General features: G+C 43.4%; 1 protein-coding gene across 2 annotated transcripts in view; it reads right to left on the bottom strand.

Moving 5' to 3' along the window:
* Window positions 1-7180: 7180 nt before the first annotated feature.
* The window catches only part of F13B (coagulation factor XIII B chain), a 43659-nt gene continuing 26510 nt past the window's right edge, over window positions 7181-24329 (bottom strand). Inside the window, exons 12-13 of one of the 2 annotated variants that reach the window (XR_012123020.1) lie at window positions 23726-23852; window positions 8970-13368 (exon numbers count right to left, since the gene is read on the bottom strand). Coding sequence is in view for 1 of the 2 variants with exons in the window: in XM_073217228.1 (XP_073073329.1) it covers window positions 7532-7718 (187 nt within the window). In the remaining variant the exon portion in view is untranslated. Of the gene's footprint in view, window positions 7719-8969; window positions 13369-23725; window positions 23853-24329 lie in introns of those variants that run through there. The other variant, XM_073217228.1, reaches the window with a different exon arrangement.

Below are 24329 nucleotides of genomic sequence, written 5' to 3'. Positions count from 1 at the left end.
GGAAGTTACCGGTAAGCAAGGGGAGAAGGTTACAAGATCTATGCGATCATGGATCAGGCTGGAGACCTGCAGCTTGGTGTGGATGTGGGAAGCTCCACACACAAATCTTTATAGCTAGGCGCGTGAACATTGTGAAAGACGGACACTGCTGGAGCCGTGTCAGAACAGAGGTGGAGCGGCAGCTGGCGAGAAGCCGCCTCACCCACCTTTGTCTGAACTGGGCCAAAACGTTTAGAATGTGCAAAACAGCCATCGTTTGAGTGGCCAGCAGGAGGACAGGCATCTGATGACAAGTGTGATGGATGTGGACTTCCACAAGATAGACTCAGTGGCCAATATGTAACCCAGAGTTGATCGGCTTGTTAAGACACCCATATAAAGTTATTTTCTGTTTTTAGTTCATCTAACTGCCCGCCTTCCTTTTTCTCATAGAACCCCTTGTTTTCACCCTACAACTGGGAACACTATTTGGGTACCTGCCTGAATCTGTGCTCTCCAAACTGAAATTATGTAATCCCGACTAAACTCTAGGTTGCCTCTCTGCAGGTGTTTCTTTTTAGATTGGCAACACAGACTGTGACTGACACACACACACTCCCCTGCGTGGTCCACTGAGTACATGCAGCTCCCACAGATATCCTAACCTGTACCCTGACCAGTGCCTGCTACCTGACCCGCACCCTAACCCTACCACCCCTCCCAAACCCGCACCCTAACCCTGACCCCTAGAATTCCCTCCCCGCCGCCCTGGTGACGGTAGCTCCGCCGGCGCCCGCAGCCCAGGAGCCCGGCGAAGAGCACGGGGCTGAGGGTGAGGGAGTCGCAGGAGGTAGGCAGGAGTTGTCCTGAGTCCAGGCGCTGTGGGCGGGGAGGCGGCACAGCGACAGGACGGGGAATGGCCGGCCGGCGACAGGCGGGTGACGGGGGCTGGGAGCGAGCCGAGCCCCTCCCGGGGGACCGGCAGGTAACGGAGCCCCGCGCGGCGCGGGGACGGACCGGAAGGGAGCCCCCGGGGGGAGGCTGCAGGGCACAAGGGACAGACACGCAGACAGCAATGGGCGGCTGACCCGGCTACGAGCTGCTGCGCCTCAGCACAGAGGCAGGACGCGCCAGGAGCAGAGCGAACCGTGCGCCTGTGAACACAGGAATCTACGGAGAGCCACAGCCACCGGCGGACCTGCGCGGGGAGAGACGGACAGAGGCGGAAATTGACGGAGACGGAGATTGGCGAGGAGAGGCGGGGGATGACGAAGACTGACGGAAAGACACGGAGAAGGGCGGAGAGAGATGGGGAATGACGGACAGGGGCGAAAATTGACGGAGAGAGGCGGAGATTGACGGGAAGAGGCGAGGGACGACGAAGACTGACGGAAAGACACGGAGAATGGCGGAGAGAGACGGGGAATGACGGACAGGGGCGAAAATTGACGGACAGGAACGGAAACTGCCGGAGAGAGGCGGAGATTGACGGGGAGAGGCGAGGGACGACGAAGACTGACGGAAAGACACGGAGAATGGCGGAGAGAGACGGGGAATGACGGACAGGGGCGAAAATTGACGGAGAGAAATGGAGATTGACCGGGAGAGCCGAGGAATGACGAAGACTGACGGAAAGAGACGGAGAATAGCGAAGAGACTGGGAATGACGGACAGGGACGGAAACTGACGGAAAGAGGCGGAGATTGACGGGGAGAGGCGAGGGACGACGAAGACTGACGGAAAAAGACGGAGAATGGCGGAGAGAAATGGGAAGTAACGGAAAAAGATGGAGAAGGGCTGGCGGCTCACTAGAGACCTGACGTGCAGGTTCGCGCTCGTCCACTCACAGGCCCGCAAGCGCATCTCGACCCCACAGGCGTGGCTCCGGGGACAGCCTGGGTCGGGGCGCCATGTCCTCACCCCTCAAACTTCGTGCCCGAGCCTGACATTAGGGTACCGTCATTCTCCAGAGCGAGCAAGGAGCAATTTCTGCTTATGGTGCTGACATTTAACCGTCTACCCTGTTGACCATGTCTAGTGGCTCCGTTCGGCGGCATAAGCACTTCGGCGTTTTGCACCCACCACCAGCCCCGCACTCTCCATCCCCCAAACCCGACTCTGCAAGATGATGTCCCGTCCAGCCCCGCCAAACCCTCCGTGTTCTGCAAGGCAGCCCCAGGTGCGCGGTCCCTGCAATGGCTGCACGAACAGTGTGCACACGCTCTGCAGTGAGGACCAAGCAGAAAAGGAGCAGGCGGAGGCGGCCCGGTGCCCCAGCTGGTGCCCCCAGCTCCAGGCATAGATTGGCCCTTCCTTTCAGCTCTGCATGGTTCCCTGCTTCTCCAGGTGTCCGTGGCCCCTCTAGCACATTCACGCCTTGCTTAAGCTGCTCGAGAGCCCTGTCTTTGCAGTTACACCACAACACCGGAGGGTGCACCCCAGTGTGCTCTTTCCGGTCCTCCAGGGAATGGCAACAAAGTGCTCGGAGCCTGGGTGCTCTAGTCCCAGCCTTGCTGCAGTCTGGCCTCCACCCATCACACACGGGCAAATATAGGGGGAGGACAATGGGGGGACTCAATGAGATGACCCTCTATAGGCCCAGGAACACGCAGGGGTCCCACAGGGAGCACAGAGGCACCCACACTTCTCCCTGCAAGCCCTTAGAAAGCCTCATCCTGCCAATGCCTCCAGTTCATGCTTTAGTGAGGCACTGGTTTCCTATGTTTGTGGTACTTTGTTACACCAACTCCTGGATGCTAATGCAAGCTATCTCTGTCACTCCTGTTGGGGAGGAATTTGGTTTGCAGATGCAGGGAAGTCAGAGTATGAGGTGAGGAATTCATTAAAACCTGAGTATCAGGGAATGACAGCTGCCTTGCAGGCAGCAGAGAGTAAGGAAGAACGGAGACATAAAGGGGAGCTCATTGAACTGCTGCTCAGCATATGGAACATCCCCTGCTAACTCCTGAAGCCTGTGCCACCTGGCATCCAGTGTCTGCTTGGATCTGCATGGACCCAAAAAATCATAACTTTGTTTTGCAAGTGTCCTGGAAAATTGGATTTCCAGAGCAGTGAACATTGGAGTCCATAGTAGTGTGTAGCTCACGTGCATCCACGTGATCCTATTGTGGGGGAGCCTTGCAGCTGCTGGCCAGAGCCTGTTTCCATTTTTCTGCTGGTGTCTACACTGCACTTCCCAGCCCATCCCCCCTAGCAGGGTGGGCACCATATCTCTAGGTTTCCTATGAGGAAGTGGGTGGGCTTGATGAGGGCCTCTGCCAGCCCAGGTCTTAGGATGGAGGATGCGGTTCCCACATGGTCCCGCTGGCAGCCCTATACCCCCTGCTGGCCGGAACCCTCCAGCCTGGAGGAAGAAGGAAAAACAAAATGGATGCAGCGGGACTCTGAGACCCACCTGCCCCAGGCGCTCGTGTGGACGGAGTGGTCCTTGACCTCTCAGCCCATCCTGTGCTGGCACGCTCTGTTGCAGTAGCAGCCTTTGGCCCTAAAAAGAAAGGTGCTTTGCAAGCCTGTCTCCAACTGTAACAGAAAATAAGGCTTGATTTAACCTGCAGTTCTGAAACCAGAGCCCACACTGAAAAGATGACTCTCAGATCATCATTCAGATAATGTTGCTTAAAAGCAGTGGCACCTTTAGGAGGACCACAGGGAGTCCAGCTCCCCAATTCCTGCCTTCTGCCCTGAGAGGATTCCTTGACAACCTTAACAGGCCTGGGCTCCCTTTCCTTGACAACCATCTTTCTCAATTGTCCAAGCTTTCTGGCTTCAAACACTCCTGCTTCAGCCTTGCTGAGCCTAAAGTGACAGTGCTGTCATTTTGTCCAGTGACTGATTCTTCTATACCTGTAATTATTGGTGCCATAATGCCATTAATGGCAAGATTCCATAAGATGCTTTCTGAGGTAACTACTCTGGACTCAGCGCTAGGTCCCTTTTGCTGAGAGAAAGGGTGGCCTAAGTGCTTTCATGAGCCTCAAGGTAAAAAGTCACTTTCTGACTGAGCCCAGCCTTGATCCCTCCCATCAAAGGTGCTGCCAGGTCCTCCTTCTGCCCCCACCCCCGTCCCACACAGTTGCTGGCAGTGCCAGTCAATATAGGACCCTGGTCATCTCCTAAAATAAAGGATGATTTTCTGGCCCCAAAAAGATATTCCCCCAGAACATGTGAATGGGACCTTATTTGGGAAAAGGGTGTTTGCAGATGGGATTAACTGCAAAATCTGAGATGAGGTCATCCTGGATGAGGGTGGCCCGTAATCTAGTGACTGGTGCCCTTATAGGAGTCAAAAGAGGAGAGACCCAGAGAGAAGCCATGTGGACACAGAGGCAGAGACGAGAGGGATGTGGCCACACCCACAGGGCCACCTGGAGCCCCCCAGGAGCTAGAAGCCAGAAGGAGCCTCCCCTGGAGCCGGCAGAGGGAGCGTGGCCCTGCCCACACCTCGAGTTTGGACGTGTGGTCTCCAAAACTGAAAGATAAATCCCTGCTGTTAGAAGCCATCTGGCTTATGTAATGTGTTACTGCAGACATGAAAACATAGCCAGGGAAACAGCATGCCCTCCTCTGTGCTCTGGCGCAGCAAAAAGATAACATAAAATGCTGAGACTTGGGGATTGTGAATGGACGATGCCTAAGATTTGTTGGTAACCTATTGTTGCCCTTCTAAAAGGCTATCATTATGTCAAAATAAACATCCACAAAAATTCTCAGCAAACATTGTATGTTCATGCTTGATAAGGCATTCTTAGCTAACTAATGGTGTCGATTCCTTTGAGATGAATGTGATGAACTTGGTGCAGTGACCCCTGCCTTTATCTCAGGTGATCAAAAGGACATTTAAGCACAAGTAACAGCAGCAACACTAGACAAAGGAGGTCACAGCGAACTGAGAAGCTCTGCACAGTGGAAACAAGCCGCTCAGTGGGAAGGAGACCCGCAGGAGACACGGGGAGCCCAGGCAGCCTACCTGTAATGTGGACAAAGGATCAGAGAGACATTTCTCCAATGAGAAGCACAGTTTGCCAATACACGTATGAAAAGGTGCTAACACCTGTCATCATGACAGAAAAGCAAACCAAAACCACAGTGAGATGCTGTCTTCCACCCAGTAGGATAACCACTATAAAAAACCAAAAGACAAGTGTAGGTGGAGAAACTGGAGGCCGTGTGCACTGCTGGCAGGAATGTAAAATGGTGCAGCTGTTGTGGAAAACAGTAGGGCGATTCCTCAAAACACTGAACATACAATTACCATCATCACTGAGCAATGAGACTTCTGGGTACATGTCCAAAAGAACTGGAAGCAGGATCTCAGAGACATCTGCACAGCCGTGTTCACTGCAGCATTAATCACAGTGGTGGCCAAGCGGTGGAAGCAACACAAGTGTCTGCTGGCAAATGGGCAAAGGAAACACAGTCCAACCACACAGTGGAACACTGTTCAGCCTTAAAGAAAGAAATCCCGTCACATGTCACAACATGAGGACATAATGCTGAGTGTAACAAGCTGGACACAGAGGGACAAGTCCTGTATGATTCCATTCATAGGGGATACCTGCCATCATCAAAATCACAGGAACAAAAGCAGGGGCCAGTTTCCAGGGTCTGGGGAGGGGAGTGGGGAGCCGTTCCATAGGGACAGAGTTCAGCTCTACTAGATGACAACGCTCTGGAGATCTGTTCCCCAACAGTGGGATACAGTCAATGGTCCTAAAATGTGCTTAAATACTGCTGGGAGGGTACATTTTGTGTTTCATGCTTTTTACCACAATTAAAAATACTCTTTCTTTATGGCCAAATTCACACTGTACTTTTTCTTCCTAGTAAATGTGGAAACACCTTACTGTAACGTAGCTTTACTGTCTGGGGCAGAAGTTCTAAGGCTTTCAGAGGAAAGGGCTGTGGATTTTGCTAAACACCAGCACCTGGAGTGGGGAGAGCAGGACACGTGGAAGGTGTACCCAGAGAGTGTCTTTGCCAGGAGCCCACTGCCATGTGTGATCCAGCCCCAAATCAAGGCAAATGCAGGAGAGGGGCTTGGCTGAGTTGGAGGGGGCCCGACCTGGAAGAGATGCTAAAAACCCCGAAATGAACCAGCTGCTTGACATGGGTGACCCCCGGCTCTGCACACCAGCGGGCCCCCACCAGGCTCTGATGAGCCTGCAATGGCTCCAACTTGCACAGAGGTTTACCAAGGGCCCAGAGCCCTTCCCACTGTTCACCGCCCCACAGCTGCTTCCCAAATCAAGGCCTCAGACCTGGGACAGAGGGACAACGCAGGGATGTGGGGCTGCAGATGGGGACTGGAGTGGGACACATGCCTCCCCAACTCCAGGGCAGGCAACCAGGGGGATTAAAGCCTGACCAAAAGACAAAGCCACACTCCTCAAACAAGGTGCTGAGGTGCATGAGCCCCCCATGAAAACACGGCCCATGAGCACAGGGCCCCATGAGCAGTGGGTCCCCCATGAGAACAGAGGCCCGTGGGCAGGCCTCCCCATGAGCACAGGACCCCCATGGGCACAGGGGGAATGGAGGGTGAAGGGAGGGAAGGGAGAGGGGAGGGCAGAGAGAGGGGAAGGAAAGGGGACTGGGTGGGGTGAAGGTGGGAGCTGATGGGCCTAAGTGGAGGGGGCAGAGAAGCGGGTGGCGGTTGGGCAGGTATGGTTGACCTCGGCCGACCCCAGAACTCCTGCAGCCACAGTGAGACAAGGCTCCAGAGAGGGAGAGGTGTGGAGACCTCAACTCACTGGCAACCCCAAAGACCTGTCTCATCTGGGAGGCTCAGCAGGCATGGGGGGCACAGTGACAGGGCTAGTTGCCCCACGGACATCCCAGGGAGCAGACTGGGAGGGGGCGGGAAACAGCCAGCCTGGCTCCTGGTGCCCTGGGTCGGTGCGCTCCTGCCCCGAAAATCCATGCCCACCCACTGTGGGGCCACCACCAGGGCAGGTCCAGGGCCACTCAGCACTAGGAGGGCCAGACACCTGAGGAAAGGCCTGGCCACGAGGGGTCCGTCCTGCTCAGAGACATTCCTCCTAAAACATTCCTTGTATTTTCAAGATTTAAAGCAATTTTCTAGTTCCTCCTTTTCATAGAAAACGAAGATTCTGAATGTGGTTTAATCATGAATGATTCATAAAATTAAACACATTCACTAAAAAATAAACTATAAAATAAAAAAAGGAAAAGTAGATATTTATTGAGAGGGAAAGGAGAACCATCTCCCACGTTAGAGCTCTGGTGTTGAATATTCAGTGCGATTTGATATATTTTATTTGCTGTTACTCTGTAACACCCTTACCTTTGAAAATTCTTTGGGTGTGCTTTCCTGTTCTACCTCAATTAGCTGATAAATCACACAAACCAATAACCAAGGGCCTTGGTTGTTGTAGGAGTGAAGCCTTTAAAAATGGTATCATTCTTCTGATACTGCTTTTGTGTGTGATACTTTTACTAAGAAAAAAGTCATTATGCGTGTGCCTTGCACATTTATGTAAAATACAGTTGACATTGCTGGTCTTATTCGTCCTTATTGAAAAGGAAAAAAGAGATTATTGTAGCTTCGGCTCACTTTGAGAGTATCTGTCCACTTTTTCTCAAAATACTTCCTCATACTGTGGCCAGCTCTGCCTGTATCAGAATCATCTTGATTGAATGCTTCACAGTTGTCAAAAACAAGCCTGACATTGACAGCAAAGGCTTCCAGGTTTGGATACCTGAAAGAAAACACATGATTAAGAGGTTCTTTTGTAGGGTGGCTTTGTTCTGTAAACAAATGAAATGATAATAAAAAGGTAAAATCAAAAGTAAATATGAAAAGGTAAGAGAAAAAAAATTGCATTTAAGCAGAAATAAAACACCTTATATCCTCTTACAAATGGAACATTTTAAAACTTCCATGTGTTCTGGACTATAAAGGATATAGACAGGTTAAATGGAAAAACATATTTCTCAAAAGATCAAGATATATTTCAACTAACTAGCATTTCTTCCCCCATCCAATTTCCGGTTTGACTTGAATCACAATTCCATCCCAGGACTCATCCCACTTGACTAGTTTAACTTTTCTGACCAATTGTAGCACTTGTAGTACCCTATGACCCACATTCACAACAACTTAGTCTCATTAGAAATAATGTCAATGTCTCCTATGCACGATAGGCATTACAGCTGGGTGGGAAGGGAGGGGGAAGGGGAATGAGGGGCATCACAATTAGCACACATAATGTAGCAGGGGACACGGGGAAGGCAGTACAGCACAGAGAAGACAAGTAGTGATTCTACAGCGTCTTACTACACTGATGAACAGTGACTGTAATGGGGTATGTGGTGGGGACTTGATAATGGGGAGAATCTAGTAATCACAATGTTGCTCATGTGATTGTATATTAATGATACCAAAATAAAAAAATTACGGTCATTTCATTGGAAATTAAGAATTATTCTTTTTGTTGAAATAGGTCCTCCTTTTTTACCTGCTGCTAATTTTGTTGAAATATAAAATTGACCATGGTGTTAATGACTTTTAACAGCTTTATTAAGGTAGAATTGAACTATAGTAGGCTGCACATACTTGACATTCCTGATTTAGAGTTTTGACATATAAATCCATACAACCATCAACCAATGCAAGATTATGAAGAGATTCATTGTTACCAAAGTTTTCCTTGTATTAAAATAAGAAACCCCCATATATTTTGAAGTTAGAATCTATCTTTTCTTATAACATTTTTCCTTAAGTTATGTGAGCATATTCATGTATCTCCATAATTAGCACTGAAATCCTTGCACTGTGGAATTCAGAAAACATAATTTATTTAAATTTTCCCCTAGATGAGTATGAAGTAATTGCCTGTGAATTTATTCTCTACTATGTCAAACGCAGACTAGCCAATTTACTAAAAATACAGACACATGAAAGAAGATATGACACAAGGGGAGCTGAGTGTTCAGATGTTCTCAACTTACCTTCTCCATGAGCATAGGAAACCCACAAGATGAGAATAACATTGATTAGTAACAGCGTGTTAGCTATTCCCAATGGCATGTTGATATAAATATTCCTACTGAGCTGTCTGGGACTTTTAATCTGCTTCTTTAGCAGTTTTCAAGCATGCCCCTGAATTTAAATGCACTATCCTGAAGCTAGCAAAATGACGTCACTTAGTAAATATCAAAGTTCAAGGAACTTTTCAAAATCCCTCAATTCCTATTAGTAGTTGCACAATAATTTCTTGAATTCATTCCCTGATATATACTTGTACAAGTTTCTTTAGGGACAATAATAGACTGGCTCTGAAAGTGATATAAAACACTAATTCTTAAATTAAAAACTTCAAGGAGATCAGTGAGGTGCTTTCTGAACCTGGTGAACTACATGTGAATAATTCTGAGTCCATATCACTATGACTTTCTCTTGTCCTTTACTGCCTTTCATGCAACATCACTACCTAAGGGTCTGTGAAACCAACCAGTGTATTTGGACCCTAGCCCACCATCTGCATTTTGTTGTATATAGGGAAGCACTAATTTTTTAAAACTCACATTAGATCACACTGAGTACAAGAGTTTCAGCATGTTCTTGGCTTTTAAATATTCTTTAAACACTGTACTTTGAGGCACTTTTCATTTTAGAGTATGATATATTCAGATGCACACAATTGTTTTGTCTGATGGAATATAACCCATCCTCACCTGTCCTTTTGCTCGCTTGTATTCACATTTATTTATTTTCTTTATACATGTATACTTACAAACATGTAGCCAGTTATATTTGTCATCTTTGAAGATATAATTCTTTAATATAAGAAAATTGTTTTCAGGCAAATAACATGGGAAATAGAAGCCACTGATGTTATCAAATGTGAATCCTAGAACTAAAATATACTATCTATAAAAACTGGAGAAAATAATAACAATGAGCAAGGTAAAAGAAGAAATAAATACACTTGAAGACAGATAACAGAAATTACCTGAAGTAAATCTTAAATGAAAAGAATTAAAAAATTGAAGACTCAGTAACCTGTGGGGCAGTATCATATGGTCAAATAAGAAAAGAGAGAAAGTTTGGGGCAGAAGACCAATTTTAAAAATCACGAATAGCGATCTTTTAAATGTTATTACAGATATGAAGCCACAAAACCAAGAAGCTGTGAAAACATCAGGATAATAAATACAAAGAAAACCATAACTAGGAAAAGAAAAACAAAACTGTTGAAAACTAACATTAAAAAGAAAGATTATAAGGTAATATAGAAAGAGACTGGAGGAAGAAGACATACTCAGTAGAAACACTAATACACAGACAAGGCTAAAACTGACAGGAGACTTCTTGTCAAAAACAGTGAGGCCAAACAACTATAGAATGACATTCTTAGAGTCTTAAAATAAAAGAAAAACCCTGCTAAATGAGAACACTAAACAGATTAAAAATATTCAGATACAAAAGTGAAATAAATATATTTTCAGATTAACCAAAGCTCAGAGAATTTGTTGCAAATAATCTATGACAAAAGCACTGTGAAAAGAAATCACCCCATAGAAAGAAAATTGATAATAGCTGGAAATGTGGATCCCAGAAAAGAATGAAGAGCTGAGGAAATGATGAAATTTAAATGATAAACACATTTCTATTCTTAAATTTGTTGAACAATGAAGAGTTTAAAACAAAACCTGAAAGAAAAAAATACAATAAAAATACAAAAGAAAATACATGATTGCAAGATTCTTACATTTTACATGAAGTGGTAGAAAATTAATTACATTTTATAAGACTTAGATGAACTACTAAAAAAATAATAATAATACCTAACAAATTTTATAAAATAAAATGCTAAAAGCATGAAACTAATTAACAGAATGCAGGAAAAAATTCTAAAGAATACTACAGAATACATGGGGAAATAGAAGCAATTGGAAGTGGTAAACATAAACCCACCAATAATAAATATTGAGATTAACTTAAAATTTACTAGGACAGTGCAAAAGAAGATAAAGTAGGATTGGCTAGAAATAGAAAACCCAATTATATGCTGTTTCCAAAAAGAGAACTTAAATATAAGGACACTAACAGGTGAAAGCAAAGGGTTGAAAAATGTACACCTTGATAAACTGAGCAACTGAGCATGTGAAAGGTGGCGAGGCCATGGTGATTTCAGATAAAGTGAAATTCAAAAGAGAATTACCAGAGAATAGGAGTATCTCATAATAATAAAATTATACATTCAGGTAATGTCAATTTCACCAAGGCCAGGGGAAAAAAAGACATGAAAATCATAAGGAAAAATTCACCAAGGCAAGAGGAAAAAAGCCATGAAAATTAAAAAGGAAAGAAAGAAAACTGGAAGGAAAGACATGAAAAATTATAAAGAAAAACATAATCACAAATTTAAGAATTTTAAGGATTCCATGGAAAAGAGCTTTTTTTGAGGAACCTCCATACTGCTTCCACAATGGTGGAACTAATTTACATTCCCACCAGCAGTGTAGGAGGGTTCCCCTTTCTCCACAGCCTCGCCAACATTTATTGTTGTTTGTCTTTTGGATGGTGGCCATCCTTACTGGTGTGAGGTGATATCTCATTGTGGTTTTAATTTGCATTTCTCTGATGACTAGCGATATGAAACATCTATTCATGTGTCTGTTGGCCGTCTGAATTTCTTCTTTGGAGAACTGTCTGTTCATCTCCTCTGCCCATTTTTTAATCACGTTATTTGGTTTTTGGGTGTTCAGCTGTGTGAGTTCTTTATATATTTTGGATGTTAACCCCTTGTCGGATATGTCATTTACAAATATATTCTCCTATCCTGCAGGATGCCTTTTTGTTCTGCTGATGGTGTCCTTTGCTGTACAGAAGTTTTTCAGCAGTCCCATTTGTTCATTTTTGCTTTTATTTCCCTTGCTAGAGGAGATGCATTCAGGAAGAAGTTGCTCATGTTCATATTCAAGAGATTTTTGCCTATGTTATCCATTTCTAAGTCTTTATAAAAATCAATGGATAAAGAAGAGGTGATACATATACACAGTGGAACTGTGTTAGGCATGTGACCCTGAAGTTGACAGAAGGGCTGGTAATGAGTCAGCTGGTGACCCCGGAGCACATACAGATACCTGCGGTGAGGTGAGGTCTCCACTGTCAATAGCTGGAGGGGCCTGCACGTCACTCATAACCCAGAAATTACTTGTTTTGTTGAGACAAATCATCATACAGAAAATGGAGGAAAATGCAAATAAGACACTGTATGTGATGTATCTGGAGCATGTAGACCATTTGCAATCAATCACTGTGGAGTTAGGGTATGCATCAGGCATTTTATTGTATTATTTTGTGTTTTGCAATCCTATTTCCTTTTATTGCCTTTCTCATGGGTTTCTTCAACAATTTAAAATAATTTTATTTTGATGTCTTCATTGTTGTTGAGTATATCCCTTTGCATAGGTTTGTTAGTGGTTGTTCCAGGCATTAAGATACTCATTTATAGCTTATCACTCTCTCTCGGTATCAACATTTTACCACTTCAAATGAACTATGGAAACCTTATGTCTGTTTAGGTCCATCTGCTCTCCCTACATTTGAAGCCTTGTACACAATAAAAATGGCTTTTCTGTCATCACTTATAGCATTAGTTACATTCGGTCGGGGAACAGAAGCCAATCTTACCATATCACCAGCAAGAATTAATTGTAGGTGATTAGTTGCAAAGGTGAAGGAGCTGGAAGACCTTGCATGCCCCAGCGGGCGGGCATAAAGACAGTCAGTGTGACATCCAGAAGTGGGGTCTGTGGCTTTCAAGGCGGCACCTAAGGCTAATACCTGTTCTGTTGCTGAGACATAGTTTTGCAATTAGTTCTGGGCCTGGTGAAGAAGGGAAACAGACCAGCAGAAATCCCGTACACGGCATCCCCTCAGGGTCACCCAGTGTCCACCTGAGTGGATCTGTCTCTGACCGCTGTCTGGAGCTATCGCACAGGCAGAGCCAGAATGATCGTCCTTGTTTCTCATTTCCCACTACAACTTCTATGGGCAAAACTCAGTGAAAGTCAACAAAACAAGAAGAGTAGGAAATGGAGTTTATGTGCTCTGACTCGTAAGAGTGCAGAGCGACGTTAAAAGGTTGGGTTTGGTGTTTGATGACATCAACTACATGATCAGTAGAGTCCACGCACGGCAGCGAGGACGGTTCCACAGCATTGGGTTTACCTTCCTGTGATGAAATGCCTTTGTTCTCTTCCTGTAAGTGGGAGTCAAAATGTCCAAGAGTCATGATGCTGATACTTCGTGACATTATTAACTTTCCTGATTTGGTCACAATTCCAGAGAGGTGTGTAACTGGAAAGCTAAATCATTCCCTGTTACAAAGCATAAAGCTGAGGAACAAAAACAATAGTTAATACAAATATATATATACAAATCAAAACAAAGTATACTACAGCATCTTAATTTAAGTTTATGATCGTTAGGCTGTGGTTGATACGGTAAATTCTTTTTCTACATCCCATTATATCTTTCCTTCCTCTTTCAGCACCTAAACTAGCTCAGGTCCCTTGCCTGACAGGATTAACCAAAGCTTCATTCCACACTGTCAGAGTCCATAGCAGTCTTACATTAAGTAGGCTGCTGATGGCTTTTATTATCCTTTATTGGTACACAGATACATATAAAGGAGACATCTCAGAGAATCTTCTGTATTCAAATATTATTTTCCTTCTCTCATCATACAGCAATAAACAAGGAGCCAGTGTCCACAGTCCACTTCGATGCCTGCTTGTTCAATGACATGAGTTACTGGGCAGAGAGTTACTGGAAACCTCCAGTAGGTTCAAGTATTGATTTGTCCCCTGGTGAAAGCATCATATCTTATGGCCGAATCCTGCTGAACCAGCAGAGTACAAACTGAGCTTGAAAGAAGAATGTTTTTTATTTATGAATTTGTTACAGATTGAACATTTTAACAGATACAGATGAAATAATAACTCAATACATTTCCACACAGGTATTTGATCAAAAAAGAAAACACAATATAAAAAAACAAAATTCTTGCGAAGAAAATTTCTTCAAGCAAAAAAAAAAAAAAAACAAAAATAAAAACCAGCAGGGGTCTTACTATGCTGCCAGCATACTACAATCCCAGCTAACTCACAACAGTATTAATGCCTTTGTAGTAAAAAAAAAATCCATTAAAATCACCTTGAAATAAAGATGGTTTTATTTGAGCCAAACTGAGGTCTTAAAAGCAGAGAAATGTTGATTGCCGTGGGAAGGTGGGAAAAGAAATGTTCCAAGGGGCCCACATCTTACGAAGGTTTTATACCCTCAAAGACACACAAGAAAGAGAACTTCAAAGGCGTACAGGGCACTTACATAAGATACGCCGCATAAAGGATAGAGTCAGGGGTGACATACGTGCTGGCGCCAAGGGAACTGAGGGAAAGGCAGACGTTTTCCTTGCTGTTTAGCAGGAATGTGGGTGCCAATTGTTTAGCGTTCAACTTAATTAATGGTGGTATTTAGTTTTCATGGGTGGTGATTTTGAGAGTCCCAGATTTAGTGAAAACTTCAGTATTTAGGCCTTAGAAATCTTTTTGGTGGTCCCTGGAATAGTACTCAGCTTTTCTTTATTCCACAGTTGTGAGATTGCAACTTAAAATAAGTAAGACAGACGTTGCCATTGTCATCTTTTCTTGCACAAGCCCCTAAAGACTTGGGATTTCCTAGGAGAGCGATAAAGGCACCTTTACTTACGCTAATGGGGTGAATTTTGGAAAGTAGCCAAGGAAGGTGCTGGTTGCACAAGGAATCAACCATGTCTTAGGAAATTGGAATTCTTAGCCTCCCTCGTTGGCCTCCAGGGAGTGCAGAGGGGCGGAGGCTGAGCCGGCTGCCAGTGTCCGGCTATCGTGCCATGTTATGGAGCCTCCACAGCCCGAAAGGATGAGGTTCCAAGAGCTCCTGGGGTGGGGAGCACTCGGGGGCGCTGAGAGAGGCGCATACTCAGAGGGTGTGGGAGCTCCTGCCCCTCCCACCACCTTGCCCTGTCCTCTCTTGCGTCTGAGTTATATCCTGTCATAATTAACTGGTATGAAGTAAACAGAATGCTTCCTTGAGTTCTGTTCCCTGCTCTAGCAAATTAACCAACCCAAGGAGAAGGTCGTGGGAACCTTTGGTCTATAGCCAGGTGGTCAAAAACACAGATGACAAACTGGACTTGAGATTGGCTCCTGAAGGGGGTGGTGGCAGTCCTGTGGACCGAGCCCCTGACCCGTGGCGTCTCATGCTTTCTCCAGGTAGATCGTGTGAGAATCGAGTTGAACTGTAGGGCGCCCAGCTGGTGTAGGAGAACTGCCTGGTCATGTGGGAAAACACACACATCACAATAGGGAAGATCATCAAAGCAGTTGAATTTCAGTCAGGGTCAGAAACAGACTTATCCTCCACTGGAGTAAAGTAAAAGCTGTAGGTGGTAAGTGAAAAGCTTAACATTTCATAGAGTTTGCACAATTAAAATAAAGCTAGTTTCCTCCCCTCCCTTGTTTCCTCCCTTTATGCCATCAACAAACTGACAACTGGCCTTGTCAGAGTCATCAAACGTGCCATCTTTTACAAGTATTATGACAGAATCACATTTTGACCTGCTTCTTTAATATATTGTTATATTACATGAAATTATTAGGAATTCTATATAAAACATCTGTATATTCAAGAAGCAACACAATACATAATATTAAGCTGTGTGAATTCGAGGAAAGAAATGAATTGTTAGAGAATCTGTAATCATATAAAGTGAGAATTACAACATTTTATAGTCCTTCCATTCATGTCACATTAAAGCACACATAAGCCAGACATTAAAATGTGTGCTTTGCCATATTCCAGTATAAAATTGTTCTTTGTAATGACTAATGCTGGGCAGGTTCTCCTCCAATAGACAGTTGAAGGGACACACCGGGACCCCCACGATGCAGCCAGTCCAGATGTGGACTGTCATCCCTTTAAAGCTCCCACCTCGGAAACATTTTGGGGATGTACCCCATCTGCCCAAAAGTCTGTGCAGGTGGTTGGGGACAGGCCCATGCTCCAGAGGCCTGGAGGGCTCCGGATTCCCAAGGTTGGCTCCTGTGTGTACTGTGTATGCCCAAACCCTGCAGGTTATGTTTGCCAGGGACCTGTTCCAAGGCAAGTGTTGGGGAGAGTGCTAGTCACAGGAGCACCCTGTTGGGAGTCTAAGGCATTTGCCTAATTCTGTGCTCTAATATATGCACCTGTGCATATTGCCCCAAAGGTACAACTGGAGGAGTCTGGACTGTCTGGACAGAACTGCACCTCTCCAACTGTTGGTTACCCTTCAATCAGAGACACTCAGGAACCTTGTTCACCAGAAGACTGGAAACTCATCAAGCCAAAAGGAAAAGAGCTTCTCCTCAGCCCTACAGCCCCACACACAGGCTTGTTGATCATCAAAAGGAATTTTTCAAAAAGAATCATCACAGTTTGAGATTTCTGCAAATAACGCTGTACCCAAAGCTTGCCTCCCCCAGGAGATAGGGAATTATGTATGAAAATGATGATCGTCCTGTCAAAGATATACAAGAACATTGTGACCAGACGTGTGTCGATGACTCCTTGGACCCGCTGGGGCCTAGACGCCTGCAGCCTGCAGTCACCCCCTAAGCTGCTCCCCCTCCTGCCCCCCTTTCCCTAGCATAAAAGAAACCCTGAGTTATGGTGGTTCTTTAGGACACGAGTCTGCCATCTGCTTGGTCTGCTGGATTTCCAAATAAAGTTGCTTTCCTCACCCCAACACCTTCATATTGGCCTGTCCTGTGGCAAGCGGCAACACTGCAGTTAATTTTAAAAGTTCTTTACATTTAGAAAGTCTGAAGGGCATCTTAATTACATTAATACTGTATGCAATGAAGAAGTTTCTCCTCTATTTAATAAAGTAAATCCTCTAATGTATAGTTCATTATCTCTAGTGTGTTTGGTTCATTAATATTGACATGAAGATTTAATTAAAAGTAATAGAAAACCTAATATTAATGAAGATGATAAAGACAAATATGAATTTTTTGCATATATAAAAGATAATATTATAGTGAAGTGAATGAACTTAAGAAAGTAGAAATATTTGACATGTAGATCATATTTTTTAACAGGTGGAAGACATGCAATAAAAATTAGGTTATATGTGAAATCAGCCAAGCTAAAAATGAAACTGTTACCAGACCTTTAACTTCACCTGGCCTCCTTGGAACCAGAAATGAGACAATAATTAGCTGCTAGTTCTACATGCAGCAAACTCCTATTTCCAGCAGCTAAGACAACGCTTCCTATTCACCCTTTAAAAGCCCCTCCCAGAGGAAGCCAAGATGGCGGCGTAAGACAGTGGGAATCTCCTCCCAAAAACATATATATTTTTGAAAATACAACAAATACAACTAATCCTAAAAAAGAGATCAGAAGACACAGGACAACAGCCAGACTACATCCACACCTGCGAGAGCCCAGCACCTGGTGAAAGGGGTAAGATACAAGCCCTGGCCCAGTGAGACCCGAGGCCCCACACCCCAGCTCCCGGCAGGAAGAGAGGAGTCAGCAGGGAGGGGGAGGGAGCCCAGGACTGCTGAACCCCCAGCCCCAGCCATCTGCACCAGAGTGCAGACACAGTGCATGCGTGGAGGGCTGGAAACTAGAGAAACAGGGCAGCAAGACCTCTGAGAGGGTCCTGAAGCTGATGCCCCTGTGACAAAGAAAAGCGAGTGCTTTTTGAGAGTCTTAAAGGGACAGGGATGCCATAGCTGGATGGAAACAACACAGGTCACAGTACAGCAGCTGGAAATTCCAGGGAAATCCAGGCACACTAACCCCCTGGGCAACAGCTCTGAGACCCCTCACAGAGGTAAACAGCCAAACAGCCCCCCGTCTATTACCCCTCCAGGGCCCCGCCATAGCAGAGCAGCAGCGTGAGGCTGGCCACGCCCACAGCAAGGGAGCTTCCTCCATACCGGCCGGACAAGATACAAAGACCCAGTCTACATGCAATTGCCCAACACAAGCCACTAGGGGTCGCAGTTGTCCCAGTAAAGAAAGGCCAGGAGTCAAGTGGAAAGCTGATAGATGCACCAACAGCACTCAACTGCACCAATCAATATGAAAAGGCAAAAAAATTTGATCCAGACAAGACTAACCCAGACAGCTTTGGCATCTGCTACATCTTCCCCTGAGAAGGAACCTGGGGAGATAGATTTAACCAGTCTTCCTGAAAAGGAATTCAAAACAAAAGTCATAACCATGCTGATGGACTTGCAGAGAAATATGCAAGAACTAAGGAGAATACAGAAATAAAACAAGCTCTGGAAGGACTTCAAAACAGAATGGATGAGATGCAAGAGACCATTAATGGACTAGAAAACAGAGAACAGGAACACAGAGAAGCTGATGCAGAGAGAGATAAAAGGATCTCCAGGAATGAAAGAATTCTAAGAGAGCTGAGTGACCAATCGAAATGGAACAATATCCGCATTATAGGGGTACCAGAAGAAGAAGAGAGAGAAAAAGGGATAGAAAGTGTCTTTGAAGAAATAATTGCTGAAAACTTCCCCAAACTAGGGAAGGAAATGGCCTCTCAGACCACAGAGGTACAGAACTCCCATGACAAGGGATCGAAGGAGGGCAACACCAAGACACATAATAATTAAAATGCAAAGATCAAAGACAAGGAAAAAGTATTAATGGCAGCCAGAGAGAAAAAAAGGCTACCTACAAAGGAAAACCCATCAGGCTATCATCAGACTTCTCAACAGAAACCCTACAGGCCAGAAGAGAATGGCATGATATACTTAATGCAATGGAACAGAAGGGCCTCGAACCAAGACTACTGTATCCAGCACGATTATCATTTAAATATGAAGGAGGGATTAAACAATTCCCAGACAAGCAAAAGTTGAGGGAATTTGCCTCCCACAAACCACCTCTACAGGGCATCTTACAGGGACTGCTCTAGATGGAAGCACTCCTAAAAAGGGCACAGAACAAAACACCCAACATATGAAGAATGGAGGAGGAGGAATAAGAAGGGGGAGAAATAAAGAATCATCAGACCGTGTTTATAATAGCTCAATAAGCGAGTTAAGTTAGACTGTAAGATAGTAAGGAAGCTAACCCTGAACCTTTGCTAACCACAAACTTAAAGCCTGCAATAGCAATAAGTACATACCTTTCAATAATCACCCTAAATGTAAATGGACTGAATGCACCAATCAAAAGACACAGAGTAACAGAATGGACAAAAAAGCAAGATCCATCCATATGCTGTTTAGAAGACACTCACCTCAAACCCAAAGACATGCACAGACTTAAAGTCAAGGGATGGAAAAAGATATTTCATGCAAACAACAGGGAGAAAAAAGCAGGTGTTGCAATACTAGTATCAGACAAAACAGACTTCAAAATAAATAAAGTAAGAAAAGATAAAGGACATTACATAATGATAAAGGGCTCAGTCTAACAAGAGGATATAACCATTATAAATATATACATGCACCCAACACAGGAGGACCAACATATGTGAAACAAATACTAACAGAACTAAAGGAGGAAATAGACTGCAATGCATTCATTCTGGGAGACTTCAACACACCACTCACTCCAAAGGACAGATCCACCAGACAGAAAATAAGTAAGGACACAGAGGCACTGAACAACACACTAGAACAGATGGACCTAATAGACATCTACAGAACTCTACATCCAAAAGCAACAGGATACACATTCTTCTCAAGTGCACATGGAACATTCTCCAGAATAGACCACATACTAGGCCACAAAAAGAACCTCAGTAAATTCCAAAAGATTGAAATCCTATCAACCAACTTTTCAGACCACAAAGGCATAAAACTAGAAATAAACTGTACAAAGAAAGCAAAAAGGCTCACAAACACATGGAGGCTTAACAACACGCTCCTAAATAATCAATGGATCAATGACCAAATCAAAATGGACATCCAGCAATATATGGAAACAAATGACAACACAAAGCCCCAACTACTGTGGGATACAGCAAAAGCAGTCTTAAGAGGAAAGTGTATAGCAATCCAGGCATATTTAAAGAAGGAAGAACAATCCCAAATGAATGGTCTAATGGCAGAATTATCGAAATTGGAAAAAGAAGAACAAATGAGGCCTAAGGTCAGCAGAAGGAGGGACATAATAAAGATCAGAGAAGAAATAAATAAAATTGAGAAGAATAAAACAATAGCAAAAATCAATGAAACCAAAAGCTGGTTCTTTGAGAAAATAAACAAAATAGATAAGCCTCTAGCCAGACTTCTTAAGAGGAAAAGAGAGTCAACACAAATCAATAGTATCAGAAACGAGAGAGGAAATATCACGACGGACCCCACAGAAATACAAAGAATTATTAGAGAGTACTATGAAAACCTATATGCTAACAAGCTGGGCAACCTAGGAGAAATGGACAACTTCCTAGAAAAATACAACCTTCCAAGACTGACCCAGAAAGAAACAGAAAATCTAAACAGACCAATTACCAGCAATGAAATTGAAGTGGTAATCAAAAAACTACCAAAGAACCAAACCCCCGGGCAAGATGGATTTACCTCGGAATTTTATCAGACATACAGGGAAGACATAATACTCATTCTCCTTAAAGTTTCCCAAAAAGTAGAAGAGGAGGGAATACTCCAAAACTCATTCTACGAAGCCAACATCACCCTAATACCAAAACCAGGCAAAGACCCCACCAAAAAAGAAAACAACAGACCAATATCCCTGATGAACGTAGATGCAAAAATACTCAACAAAATATTAGCCAACCAAATTCAAAAATACATCAAAAGGATCGTACACCATGACCAAGCAGGATTCATCCCAGAGATGCAAGGATGGTACAACATTCGAAAACCCATCAACATCATCCACCACATCAACAAAAAGAAAGACAAAAACCACATGATCATCTCCATAGATGCTGAAAAATCATTCGATAAAATTCAACATCCATTCATGATAAAAACTCTCAACAAAATGGGTATAGAGGACAAGTACCTCAACATAGTAAAGGCCATATGTGATAAACCCACAGCCAACATCATACTGAACAGCGAAAAGCTGAAAGAAAGCTTTTCCTCTGTGATCGGGAACAAGACAGGGATGCCCACTCTCCCCACTGTTATTCAACATAGTACTGGAGGTCCTAGCCACGGCAACTAGACAAAACAAAGAAATACAAGGAATCCAGATCGGTAAAGAAGAAGTTAAACTGTCACTATTTGCAGATGACATGATATTGTACATAAAAAAACCCTAAAGACTCCACTCCAAAACTACTAGAGCTAATATAGGAATTCAGCAAAGTTACAGGATACAAAATTAACACACAGAAATCTGTGGCTTTCCTATACACTAACAATAAACTAATAGAAAGAGAAATCAGGAAAACCATTCCATTCACAATAGCACCCAAAAGAATAAAGTACCTAGGAATAAACCTAACCAATGAAGTGAAAGACCTATATCCTGAAAACTATAAGACACTCTTGAGAGAAATTAAAGAGGTCACTAACAAATGGAAACTCATCCCATGCTCTTGGCTAGGAAGAATTAATATAATCAAAATGGCCATCCTGCCCAAAGCAACATACAGATTTGATGCAATCCCTATCAAATTACCAACAGCTTTATTCAATGAACTGGAACAAATAGTTCAAAAATTCATATGGAAACACCAAAGACCCCGAATAGCTAAAGCAATCCTGAGAAGGAAGAATAAAGTGGGGGGGATCTCACTCCCTAACTTAAGCTCTACTACAAAGCCACAGTAATCAAGACGATTTGGTACTGGCACAAGAACAGAGCCACAGACAATTGGAACAGAATAGAGACTCCAAACATTAACCCAAACATATATGGTCAACTAATATTCGATAAAGGGTCAACTAAATTCGATAATATTAGACATACATTGGGGAAATGACAGTCTCTTCAACAGATGGTGCTGGCAAAACTGGACAGTTACATGTAAGAGAATGAAACTGGACCATTGTCTAACCCCATACACAAAAGTAAATTTGAAATGGATCAAAGACTTGAATGTAAGTCATGAAACCATAAAACTCTTAGAAAAAAACATAGGCAAAAATCTCTTAGACATAAACATGAGTGACCTCTTCTTGAACATATCTCCCCAGGCAAGGGAAACAAACACAAAAATGAACAAATGGGACTATATCAAGCTGAAAAGCTTCTGTACAGCAAAGTACACGATCAATAGAATGAAAAAGTATCCTACAGTATGGGAGAATTTATTCGAAAATGACAGATCCGATAAAGGGTTGACATCCAAAATATATAAAGAGCTCACACACCTCAACAAACAAAAAGCAAATAATTCAATTAAAAAATGGGCAGAGGAGCTGAATAGACAGTTCTCTAAAGAAGAAATTCAGATGGCCAACAGACACATGAAAAGATGCTCCACATCGCTTGTCATCAGAGAAATGCAAATTAAAACCACAATGAGATATCACCTCACACCAGTAAGGACTGCCATCATCAAAAAGACAAACAACAACAAATGTTGGTGAGGTTGTGGAGAAAGGGGAACCCTCCTACACTGCTGGTGGGAATGTAAATTAGTTCAACCATTATGGAAAGCAGTATGGATGTTCCTCAAAATGTTCAAAATAGAAATACCATTTGACCCAGGAATTCCACTTCTAGGAATTTACCCTAAGAATGCAGCACTCCAGATTGAAAAAGACAGATGCACCCCTATGTTTATCGCTGCACTATTTACAATAGCCAAGATATGGAAGCAACCTAAATGTCCATCAGTAGATGATTGGATAAAGAAGATGTGGTACATACACACAATGGAATATTACGCAGCCCTAAAAAAACAAATCCTACCATTTGCAACAACATGGATGGAGCTAGAGGGTATTATGCTCAGTGAAATAAGCCAGGCAGAGAAAGACAAGTACCAAATGATCTCACTCATATGTGGAGTATAAGAAGAAAAGAAAACTGAAGGAACAAAACAGCAGCAGAAGCACAGAACCCAAGAATGGACTAATAGTTACCAAAGGGAAAGGGACTGGGGAGGATGGGTGGGAAGGGAGGGATAAGGGTGGAAAGAAAAGAAAAGGGGCATTACGATTAGCATGTATAGTGTTGGGGGGGGGCACGGGCCGGGCTGTGCAACACAGAGAAGACAAGTAGTGATTCTACACCATCTTTCTATGTTGAAGGACAGTGACTGTGAACTTGGTGACAAGTAGTGATTTTACAGCATCTTACTATGTTGATGGACAGTGACTGTGAACAGGGATGTAGCGGGGACTTGGTGAAGGGGGGAGCCTAGTAAACATAATGTCCTTCATGTAATTGTAGATCAATGATACCAAAAAAAAAAAAAAAGCCCCTTCCCATGACCCACATTTTGAAGATGGTCCTGGGAGACTAGTCTGCTACCTTCTTCCCTAGTCCCTGGCTTCCTGAATACAGCACCATCTCCTTTCCACCGACACTGCCACTAACCTCTTGTGTGGCCTTTTCAGTGAAGAACAGCAGAGCATGGGTTTGGGACCAAGCTCCAGCCCGGGTTACAAAACATGTTCTGGCTTTGATTTATAAATAAAGAAAATATTCAGCATACACAATTTACAGTCAAATCGGGTCAAGCAAGCAAATCTTCTAAAAACTTACAGGCTTTTAATTCAACATTTTTCTTTAAAAATGATGTTTTACAAAGGATTTTATGATGTGTTGGACTACTATTCTTCTTTCTGCCATTTATTTCTTTGTCCTTAAAGGTTCTTGATAAGACAGTGTCCTTGATGAGAGAGAGGGAGAGATATTTTTACAATAAACATGATTTCTCAAGTGTTTACTACAATCTGAGCCGTTCAGCATCTCATATAACTATTGTTTCAACTATGTATTGATAAAAGCAAGTAACTGTACTTGGTAAATCACACCACTGATTTCTTTTTAAAAAACTCAATGCCATTTTACACTAACACTATTCATTTTATAATTTTTTTCTAAGTTACTTTCTTCTTTTTCATTGGAAATGAGAAATTCAATACATACTAAAATATTTAAATAGCATGTGAAATTTTCTATGCCGACTTTAGCCAGTTATAAAATAAAAATGTTTTCCACCTGTGTGTATCTTATGGATGCTTCTTTTAGAGTGTTCAAAATATCTAAAAAGCTGTCCTAAGGACTGCATATATCTTACTGTTTACAATTAGTACAACAGTACCCATATACTTTGCCATAAGTTATTTTTGTAATACTGTTAGTT

Source organism: Manis javanica, chromosome 11, assembly GCF_040802235.1.
Source record: "Manis javanica isolate MJ-LG chromosome 11, MJ_LKY, whole genome shotgun sequence".
Lineage (NCBI taxonomy): Eukaryota > Metazoa > Chordata > Mammalia > Pholidota > Manidae > Manis > Manis javanica.
This window is presented reverse-complemented; position numbering and strand designations above follow the sequence as displayed.